At 42.1% G+C, this 10884-nt stretch overlaps 1 protein-coding gene across 50 annotated transcripts in view; it reads right to left on the bottom strand.

The window, feature by feature from the left end:
* Positions 1-997: 997 nt before the first annotated feature.
* The window catches only part of SORBS1 (sorbin and SH3 domain containing 1), a 253867-nt gene continuing 243980 nt past the window's right edge, over positions 998-10884 (bottom strand). For 26 of the 50 annotated variants that reach the window (XM_032245434.1, XM_032245433.1, XM_032245439.1 and 23 more), the window contains 2 exons: positions 7415-7527; positions 6292-7317 (listed from right to left, as the gene is read on the bottom strand). In XM_032245434.1, coding sequence (XP_032101325.1) covers positions 7241-7317; positions 7415-7527 — 190 coding nt within the window. In that variant the 3' untranslated portion in view covers positions 6292-7240. Of the gene's footprint in view, positions 4380-6291; positions 7318-7414; positions 7528-10884 lie in introns of those variants that run through there. The other 24 variants (XM_032245463.1, XM_032245475.1, XM_032245473.1 and 21 more) reach the window with 1 other exon arrangement.

Here is a 10884-nt window from a genome sequence, read left to right as displayed (position 1 = left end):
TGTCATTTCCCATACCCATGTTTTGTGGAGCAAATCAAGACTCATTATACATAATTTAAAATGTTTTACTTTTGTTTTTAAAGACATTTGTGCAGTACTTTTGTTACCATAATAAATAAAAACATATTTTAGAAATAATGTTAAAATGGGGCCAGATGCGGTGGTTCACACCTGAAATCCCAGCACTTTGGGAGGCCGAGGGGGGTGAATCACCTGAGGTCGAGAGTTTGAGACCAGCCTGACCAACATGGAGAAACCCTGTCTCTACTAAAAATACAAAATTAGCCAAGCATGGTGGTGCATGCCTGTAATCCCAGCTACTTATGAGGCTGAAGCAGAAGAATTGCTTGAACCTGGGAGGCAGAGGTTGCGGTGAGCCAAGATTGCACCATTGAACTCCAGCCTGGGCAACAAGAGTGAAACTCCATCTCAAAAAGAAAAAAAAAAAAAAAAGAAATAATGGTAAAATGATCAACAGTAACCAATTAATTCAGAGGGTCAGGAGTTAGGTTATTGAGAAAAAAGTAAGGTAAGAAGTGGTGTCGTCAAGGAGGTGGTAGAAGGTAGATGGTAAATTATTAAGAATGGAAAGAAGGGCCGGGCGCGGTGGCTCAAGCCTGTAATCCCAGCACTTTGGGAGGCCGAGGCGGGTGGATCACGAGGTCAAGAGATCAAGACCATCCTGGTCAACATGGTGAAACCCCGTCTCTACTAAAACTACAAAAAATTAGCTGGGCATGGTGGCGCGTGCCTGTAGTCCCAGCTACTCAGGAGGCTGAGGCAGGAGAATTGCCTGAACCCAGGAGGTGGAAGTTGCGGTGAGCCGAGATCGCGCCATTGCACTCCAGCCTAGGTAACAAGAGCGAAACTCCATCTCAAAAAAAAAAAAAAAAAAAAAAGAATGGAAAGAAGGGTATGAGAAATTGAAGGAGTGAATTTAAGTCTCATTTGAGAAGCTTGGCAAAGGAAGAAACAATGAATGACCAGAACAAACATATGCCACGCAATTCTGAATAAAGTTTATTAAATAATATGTACAGCAAATGTAGTAATTCAACACATCTATCAGTCCACTGCAATGAAGAAAAATAAATGAACAGAAAAATCTATGTCTGCATAGTACATGCTCTCAGTGTGTAATTTAAATGGCAATACTTTAAATTAATTGGTTATATATAATGTCAGTTATTTTTCTTTCAGAATATAATCTTTTTGGTAGTAACCTATTCTAGCAATAGGACTTAATATGACTGCAGGTAAATAGGACTGCAAAGAAACAAAAAAAAAAAAAACAAAATAATGAAATTAAAAAGAAAACAAAACTATAACTGAGATTATAGTTACCTTCCCTCCCCAGTAGAATAATTATTGTAAATTTTAACACTTTACAGTGGCTATTTTGGTGTTAAAAATCTGTAGGTGGGTTATTTGGAATTCCTTCATTTAAATAAAAATGCACAAAAACTTCATGACTTCCTTACTTTACCCCCCTTCCATTCAAATTTTTAAAATTATATTTCTATACAAGGTAGGTACATGGGCTATACAAAGTTAAATATACATATTTACAGTCCCACTTCTTAAGCACATGACTTTTTTTTTTTTTTTTTTTTTTTTTTTTACTGATCCCAGAGAGACTGCAAAAGATAAGGAGTTTGGGGCTTGCCTTTACCCGGAAGCATGGCTAATATATCAAAATGTGTTGCAAGGCATGCCGCCAGTGAGTTGCACTTGCTATTAATAAACCTGTATAAACATTTCAGCATAAAAATAGGTACTTTATATTACTAAATGTCTGAAGACAAAAGAGCAATTGGAAACTTCTGTTCCTTGTTTCATCATACATAGGAAGGCGAAGTGATGCAAATTTTAACACATGATTTTATTAAAGGTGGGCAAATTGGTGAGGCATACCCGAATTTCTGGAGATATACAAATGCGTGAGGCTGGCATCATATGCAAATGTGGCTTTACAAATTGGTTTTATTTTCTAGCTGTATTTAAAGACATGTTCAAAACTACCTACCTAATCAAGAAGCACCCCTCAAAAAAACTATTTGATAAGATAGTGTTGTTAATGGTTTGCGTCTAAGAAAGACCAGGAAACACATTAGCCAATACATTCCAAAACAGGTGAAATGCTGCCGTGCAAACTGCACTTGCATATGCATTTTTACTATATTGCCTCAGAGACAGTAAAACAAACAAACAAACAAAAAAACAGTGCTCTTAGATGGTGGAGCAGACCTTCCAAAGCAATAGGTCTTACTCTTACTGGGTCTTAAGGAAAATCAGGAAGTCTCCTTCTACCCAGAAAGCTCACCTCCTGCAGTTCCATAGCCTTTAACATTGGGATTCCCAAAAGGCCCTGCTCTGTCCTACTTAAAAACAATTGTCTGTGGGAAGAGGTAACACATTCCTACTATCAATCATTTACACCTTAGTGTTAATGAACTAGTGGCAGCTTCTTTCCTGACAAAGGAATTTGAAAGAACAATAGGGAGAAAGTGAGGGTGCTGTGGCTGTCTGGTGGGAGGTGGGAGGCTGGTGGGATCCTAAGATGGGTATTTGTGACAGCAGCTGAAGTACAGGTATTGAAAATAAATTTCGCCTACCTGTAAAGACTCTAGACTTTGGGACAATGGTCCTGGGGTAATTCTGAGCTATATGCAGACAGCCAGGGGTTCCTGTACACACCGCTATCTCCTAGAATTGCTACTCCTATTTGTGAACTTGGATGTGTATCTGTGGGGAAGACGAGAATTTGGAGACTCTGGAAAACATTCCAAGTATTTCCAGCTATGAACTATCCTCAGACAAAGGTTCTTCCAGCATCCTAGTTGTTTAAAAGTGAGCTAATGGAGACAGAAATATGACAATGTATTCTAGGATCCCTCCAGGGAAAATTCATCTCTTCCTCTCTCACACCCTTCTTAGCACATATCACAGTCTCTCTTGATTATGCTCTTTTTCCTGTGTCTGTCTCCCCAGTCACCTCTGAGTTCCTGGTGGGCAGGGAATGGGCCATTTCTGTAGTTGTCTCACTAAGGGGTCTAAGAGAGAGGCCAATAAACATCCTTGAATTGGACAGAGTTGTGACCAAGCACCCCAGGCGTCACAGGGGCCTCTCTCTTCTGATACAACCCCCCGGACAGACGTCCTGGTTGCTGCTGGCAGTGGCAGAATTGCTGCTTCCGTCTGAAGGGAAGCCTTGCCAGGGTGTACTCAAATTCACAACCCTGATTACTACATTTTGTGTGATCCTTGAACTCCCACAGGGAGTAGATCTGGAGCCACAGCAAAGCCTGGGCATGTCTTGCTTATCAGTGTCCCCCCAGCAGCCAGTGTAAGTTGGTGAATGTTAAATTAATTGTTGAACATCATTTTGGTTTTCTATGAGAATAGACCTCCCAATTCCAAACTGTCCCAGACAAACATAAGCCAGAAAAGAAAAGTGAGCAATAGTGCTCTGGTAAGTGCAGCTGCACTGTCCTGAAGATAACATTTTTATAAAAGCCAGGGATGTGGGAAAAGAATGGACCATTCAGTGTCCTTGAGAGCTACAGCGCTTCCTGACTTAATCACAGGAAATACACTTGGTAACCTATCTGCTTGGCCATCTGTTCCCCAGTTCTCATGGGCAAACCTTGTGTGCTTTTCTGTCTGAACACCAGGGCAGTCAACGGCAGTGCTGCACCACAAGCTGAATGCATCGGGAGCCCAAGTTTTGCCTCCATTCCTCCATCCACACCTCAGCAAGTTGAGTGAGGATTTGGTGTTGGGCAGTTTGGGGGACTCCACCTTTGTCTAGGGACAGCCTAGGCAGCCCAGACTGACCTCCAGCAGTGTTAAGAGGATCAGCCAGCTTCAGGGGAGCTGGGAGATGTAGGCTGGGGGTCTTGGTGCATTCTTAGGCTTGAAGCCTTCAGGCTCAATAATTCCTTTGAGATGGGAGCTCTCTCAGGCTGGGGCAGCAGGAGGCATTTCTGACTAACTCTGCTCCTGGACTATGCTTCAGGTCAGATTACCCAAGAGGTGGAGGGGAGGGGAAAAGGTTGGAGTGGCTCCCAGAAGTGACTAAGTAAATACAATTTGCCTCAATTCTTTTTGCTCAGCACACTAGTTCAGCCCGGTCTAATATATAGTAACCTTAGACAGGCTTGGGCTTTAAACACAAGACTTCTCTGTCCCTGTCTTTTGCTTCTTACTTTATCCACTGTATTAATTTTCCTACTGACTCAACTAAAAAGATCAGTTCATGAATGATGCTTCATCCTCCAATAAAAATAATCTCCACGGTTTTCAGTCTTCTTATAGATACAAAGGTTTTACATAGTTGCCTGGAAAAGTACCAAACTGCCTTGTCCTTCTTGAAGTACCTATAAAAAAACACACACATATAAAACATGAGAAGACCCACTCACATGAGTTGAGAGAGCACATTGCAGATTTCTGCTCAAACGCCCCGTGGTAACAGTCTTGCAGCTTAGAGAATACCATATGGTTTCCAAAGTCCTTTCCCCTATCTTATCTCACTTAGCCTGCCAAATAATACTGGGTGGTAAGCAATGTGGTATTTCTAATACTCCTGTTTATCAGAAGGAGGAACCCACGTTCAGAGAGAGGAAGTAACATGTCTGAGGTCCCACCGCTTAGTAAGTATGAGAGGCAGAATCTAGACCCAGGTCTTCTGCCTCCCAGTCCATTGCTCTTTCCAACACTTCTGCTTTGTGGAGGAATTCATACATTTATCTGACACAAGATGACACAGGGGATTCAGATTTTCTAAACTGTGCAGTTTCTAAAAGCCCACTGAGTATGGCCACCCATCAAAAGGACATTCCTATTGAGCTTGTGCCTCAGCTCCCAACTGAGCCCCTGTCTTTGGTACCAATCTTGTTAGGGCTCCTGCTAAGCCAGGAGCGCTGAGCCATCTGGTAACAAAGCCCTTCCTGGGCTGTTCCACATGCAGAACTGCTGATCCTTAATCTAATTCCTTCCCTTGGGATTCTCTCTTTAAAGCAGGAATGGCAGATATATGTTGTGTCATCATTATCCTCTCTTTAGCAGACATCCCAATTTGATCATTACACCCTTATCTTAACTGGCTTAGGCTTGGCTTTGGAATTCTGTTGTACACAGCATCTCAGGCAGCCACTACCAGTGGGTTGGAATTACTACCCAAAGTCAAACTTCCAAACTAAAAAAATATGTTAAAGCTTAGGACATCTAAAACATCTAATTGAACTCCTATGGAGAATGGCCAAGAAGGTTAGAGAACTGAGATGGTAGGGTTCAGAGACAATAAGAAACTTGTCTTGGCTCACATAGCTAGTTAGCATCTTTCCTTATGGATGATAAAAGTGAGTTCGGCTGGGCTACTTTATTTGTAGTTTGAAAAGACTACTTTTCAAAGTGACTGAGGAGGCTGGGCGTGGTGGCTCATGCCTGCAGTCCCAACGCTTTGGAAGGCTGAGGCAGGCGGATCACTTGAGGTCAGGAATTCGAGACCAGTCTGGCCAACATGGTAGAACCCCATCTCCATTAAAAATACAAAGATTAGCCAGGCGTGGTGATGCGGGCCTATAGTCCCAGCTACTTGGGAGGCTAAGGCAGGAGAATCACTTGAACTCGGGAGGCAGAGCTTGCAGTGAGCCGAGTTCATGCCACTGTACTCCAGCCTGGGTGATGCCTCCATGAGAGAACCAGTGCTCCTTCCCACACCTAAGTTCCCATAAAAAAATAAATATTCCTGAAAGAGTTTAACAACTAGTGCATACTAGGGCTGCACTCTCTAAAATGATAGCCACCTGTGACTCCTGAGCACTTGAAATGTAGATAGTCTGAAATGGGCTGTGCTGTAACTATAAAACATACATTGGGTTTCAAAGATTTGGTATGAAAAGATGTATGTAAAATAACTCAACAATTTTTAATACTGATTACATGTTCAAATGATAGCAGTTTGAATACACTGGGTTTACAAAACATATTATAATTAATTTCACCAGTTTCTTTTTACTTCTTCTTCATTTTTTGAGACAGAGTTTTGTTCTTGTTGCCCAGGCTGGAATGGAAGGGCACGATCTCAGCTCACCACAACCTCTGCCTCCTGAGTTTAAGGAATTCTCCTGCCTCAGCCTCCCAAGTAGCTGGGATTACAGGCATGCACCACCATGCCGGGCTAACTTTACGTTTTTAGTAGAGATGGGGTTTCTTCATGTTGGTCAGGCTGGTCTCCAACTCCTGACCTCAGAATTAGGATTACAAGCGTGAGCTACCACACCCAGCTCTTTTTACTTCTTTTTAATATGGCTTCTAGAAAATTTTAAATTTCATGCATGGCTTACATTGCATTTCTATTGGATTGCACTGTACTAGAGTGGTCACTGACTTCTCAGACCTGACTTTCTACTGAACAGAATGACTCAAGGTGGTGAGAGCCATAGGCTTCTGGGGACCTTGGGAGGATGCGGTCATTCTTTAAGAGGCTGATGAGGACAAGGCAAATCTTTTTGACTTCTCATTCACGTTGAGGTCTTGCTGTCCTCACCACTCCAGTTCAGATATTACTTTGCTTTAGCAAAGCTTTGCCAGAAAAATCAGGGAAGAGCTGGTCTTTAGAAAGATGATGAAGGTAAAGCCACTTGTATAGAGAGAAATTGAGGCAAAGAGTAGGTTAGTGTCTCCCAACATTATATTCATGCCTGAGCAGAAAGAACACAGACTTCAGGAGAGATAGGTAGCTTGAGTTCAAATCTTGGCCTCATTCTTTGCTACCTTGGTGATCTGGGCATAGTTACTTAACTTCTTTGGGCCTCAGTTTTTGAATCTGATAAATGAGGATAATTCTTATCTTACCAGGCTATTTGTTGAGAATGTCAATAAAAGCATACCAAATACAGTGTCTTATTTGTAACAGAATCTCAATAAATGTTAATCTTTCTCCTTCTTGTAAAGGCAAATCCATTAATTAAGCAGGCTGCTTTGATTAATATTATTGAAAGGCTGGAGTAAATAAGGTCTTTAGAACATCTACGCATATGCCTGAGTTTCAAGGTAAGAGATATAGGCTCAGTCAAAATGTTTTTGTATTATTTCATAAGGGTTTTAAAAATAAAATTTACAAATGCAAACTAGATACATGCACAACATAAATATAAATGGAAACCCAATTAACAAATTTGACCACTGCTCTTCTGTGCAGCAGATTTGGTTTCAGGTCCAACATTAGCAACATCTACACCATCATAAGAGCAACACAGACTGGCAGCCCAGCCCTCCTGAGGTCACAAAAAGCAGAGAAGCCTCTTCTTTCTATGCATAGAAGATTGCTTTGCTTTTTGCATGGCTCATATCCCCCTGTTATTCCTTCAATACACAACTAGTAAGAAAAGCATGATGAGATTCTTACCAACAAACCATCCATCGTCACATTTTTCCATGACATCAACAATGTCTCCATCTCGGAGTTCCAACTCATCATCATTCTGTGGTATATAGCTATATAATGCTTGATAGCTAAATCTATATATGAGAAAAATGAATATTAAGTGACTCAAAGGTTGACAGAATTAAAAAATGAATTTTTAAACTTCATTACAAGTTCAATCAACATTTCAGTAGAGTTTCCTACTTATCAGTGGGGATAAAATATTTTATTGACTATTTCCCTAATAACTTAGCATTTAAGGAGATGCATTCAACATATAAGTTAATTAAGACTTAGGGATGGAGAACTTCTGACAAGCCATGATCAGTCCTTAGTTTCTTCTTCTTGTTTTGTTTTTTTTTTTTTTTTTTTTTTTTTTTTGAGACTCCTCGTCGCCCAGGCTGGGGTGCAGTGGCACGATCTCAGCTCACTGCAGCCTCCGCCTCCTGGGTTCAAGTGGCTCTCCTGCCTCAGCCTCCCAAGTAGCTGGGATTATAGGTGGTCACCACCATGCTCGGCTAGTTTTTGTATTTTTGGTAGAGATGGGGTTTTGCCACGTCAGCCAGGCTGGTATTGAAGTCCTGACCTCGTGATCTGCCTGCCTCAGTCTGCCAAAGTGCTGGGATTACAGGTGTGAGCCACTATGCCCAGCCTCTTAGTTTCATTTCAAGCAGTTTTATCTAGAACACCTGCCACTCTACCCTGACCTCTGCCTTCAAAGCAGTGGTCCCCATGCTTTTAGGCACCAGGGACTGGTTCCATAGGAGACAATTTTTCCACAGATGGTGTGGGGCAGTGGGGATTGTTTCAGGACGAAACTATCGGGACATTAGATTCTCATAAGGAGGGTATAACCTAGATCCCTCATATGTGCAGTTCACAATAGGGCTCATGCTTCTATGAGAAGCTAATGCACTGATCTGACAGGAGGCAGAGCACAGTTGGTAATGCCTGGGGGTTGGGAACCCCTGCTTTAAAGTAAACCAAGCCTTTTCCTTAATATAGGACAATGTATGTAAATTATCAAGCATAATCAGAAATTATTTAGGCCCAGAGACATCACAGTCTGGTCATACATATGGAGAACATAAAACACTGGTTTTAAAAAAAAAGTGTATGTGTATAATAGCCATATATCATATATATAATAGCTATATATATGGCTATTAAAAGTACATTCCAATTGCCTCACTGTTTAGCAAAACTATCTTGAGTTTCTTTACATGCCTAAACACATTTCATTCACTGCTTTTAAATGTGGATGTCATTTTCCTGAAACCCTTGAAAGCTTTTTGCTTTTTTCTATCCCAGTGAGAGATTGAGGGCAAGATTTTTATTTACTTGCTAGCTGGCCTAAGGTATTGGGTCTGTGCTGCTTTGTCTGCTCTAACAGCCACTGGAGACAGCTGGACTGCTTGTGGTGAAATCTGATCCTTGCTTTGGCATCAAGGAAACACTTTGTTTTTATTTATTTATTTCTTCAACAAATACATAAGAGGCACCTACTATGCACCAACTTCACAACTCTGTTTACTACTTTGAGACACAACAGTAGCAGGCAAAACTGTAAATGAGCCAATCATCCACCATTTCCAGTAGATGTCAATGAATTGCAGTTTGCAAGCAAGAGAGACTAGAAACAGGCAAGTGGAGCACTTCCCAAAAACAAGAGGTTCATTCTGCTCTGCTAAAACCAGAGGGATAACTTCACTCTTCATATTTATCCAAATACATTGATAATTTGGTGAATGGATCTGGTTGTCAGAAGGAAGGTCTCAAATGAGGAATTAAGAGATGCAGACTGATTAATCACAATTGGTAAATACTTTTTTGTTTTCATGTTTCTGTATTTGCCTGCTGTCTCCTACTCAATTTGGATTCCCCTGCTGGCCTCCCCATATATGCCATTGCCAGCTTCTTAGAATGCCTGGGCCCTTTAATTCCCACTATGGCGGCTTTGCCAGCCTCAGCTCTGGGAAATAACTCCAATATCTGCTTCTCTGTTTTCACTCCCAGACAGTGAAGACAAACTGCACAAAGTCCCACACTCTTGCTGATTGGGTCCCCCAGTCAGCTCTAATTTAGAATGAACCTCATACTCCTCAGGACACTGTCCCATGGGGTCCTTTCCCCAGCAATCCTGTCAATTCTGGTGCCTTGCACTCAGCCAAGAGAGCTCTCACTCTGCCCTGACTTCTGGAGATGGAAATTTGCTGTGGGTAGCACCTTAATCCTCTCCCCTTGGATTTCAGTTTCTATGCCTCCACTCACCTTCCTGCCCCTGCTTCCACATGCGAGGAAAGAAGGGTCCCTTCTCCAGGCCATGTTGAACCCCCTTCCTAGGCTCTGCCTTCACTTATATCTTATCTGCATTTGTTGGCATTCTCCTCTGGTACAAATGTGCTTGTCTCTGCACCCTAAAAACACCTCCCATCTCTACTATTCCCTTTATCTGTAGCCCCCCCTCCCCTCCCCGGGCCTTCCACTCACCATCGACCCTTCCTAACACAGCGCCTGCTGCCACCCCTACTAACACTGCCACATCAGAAGTCACGGTGATTTTTCCAGTCGCCATAGAAAATGCCTGCTGGACATTTCTCATTTCCCACCCTTGGCATCTCTGGGGCAGGTGACATTGCTGACCAGATGCTGCAGCTGTTCTGTGAAAGCGAACATCTTTAGAGCCCTGCCGGCATGTCTTGCTGCCCCTTCCCAGTCTGTGCGGCTGGCTAGGCTTCTTTACCTGTATCTCCATTGGTAATCATATGCACTTCCATGGTTACAGAATGCCTGCTTTGTCTTGGCTCAGGCCCTCATGGCTTCTTAGCTGGATTGATGTTTCCTAACACACATCTTTGTCTCTGGTCTATGAAATCTAACCCTCCACTCTGTTGTCAGAGTTATCTCCCTATTACAAAATTGATCAATATGTTCTTACTTCAAAAATCTTCAGTGGCTCCCTAGTACCTGCAGAATAAAATCTAAACTTACTTCAACTGCATTCTGGAATCTGCCATCTGGTCCCACTCCACCTCTGAGCTTCATCTCTATCTGTTCCATGAACCGTACACAGCAGCTACACACGCCTCTTCAAGTTCTCCAAATACCACCCATTCTATCCCTTTGTACATGTGGTCCTCTCCTCTGGGAAGACATATTCCTCCCTTTTCTAGCTCTCAGAATCCAATTTGTCTCTCAGTGCTTGGTCCAAATCTTTCTCTGTGCACAGAGTTTTTTCCTATGTGCTTAAAACATAGGAGGTATCCAATAATCTTTTTTATGAATAAATGAATGAAGCAACCATTTCATTCATGGCTGATTGGAATTAACTTTTCCTTCCTCTATGTTCCCACTACACTAGAAATGAAACCAGTCAGCACAGCTCTCATTTGCCATTCTACAGCAGTTAAGCTTTACCTGCTTTTCTCCCAGAAGTCTACGACGGCCTTTAT

This window comes from Sapajus apella, unplaced genomic scaffold (genome assembly GCF_009761245.1).
Source record: "Sapajus apella isolate SASKATOON/1434 unplaced genomic scaffold, GSC_monkey_1.0 scaffold58, whole genome shotgun sequence".
In the NCBI taxonomy this organism is placed as follows: Eukaryota; Metazoa; Chordata; class Mammalia; order Primates; family Cebidae; genus Sapajus; species Sapajus apella.
Note: the sequence above shows the minus strand (reverse complement) of the source record. Positions and strands in the feature narration are given on the sequence as shown.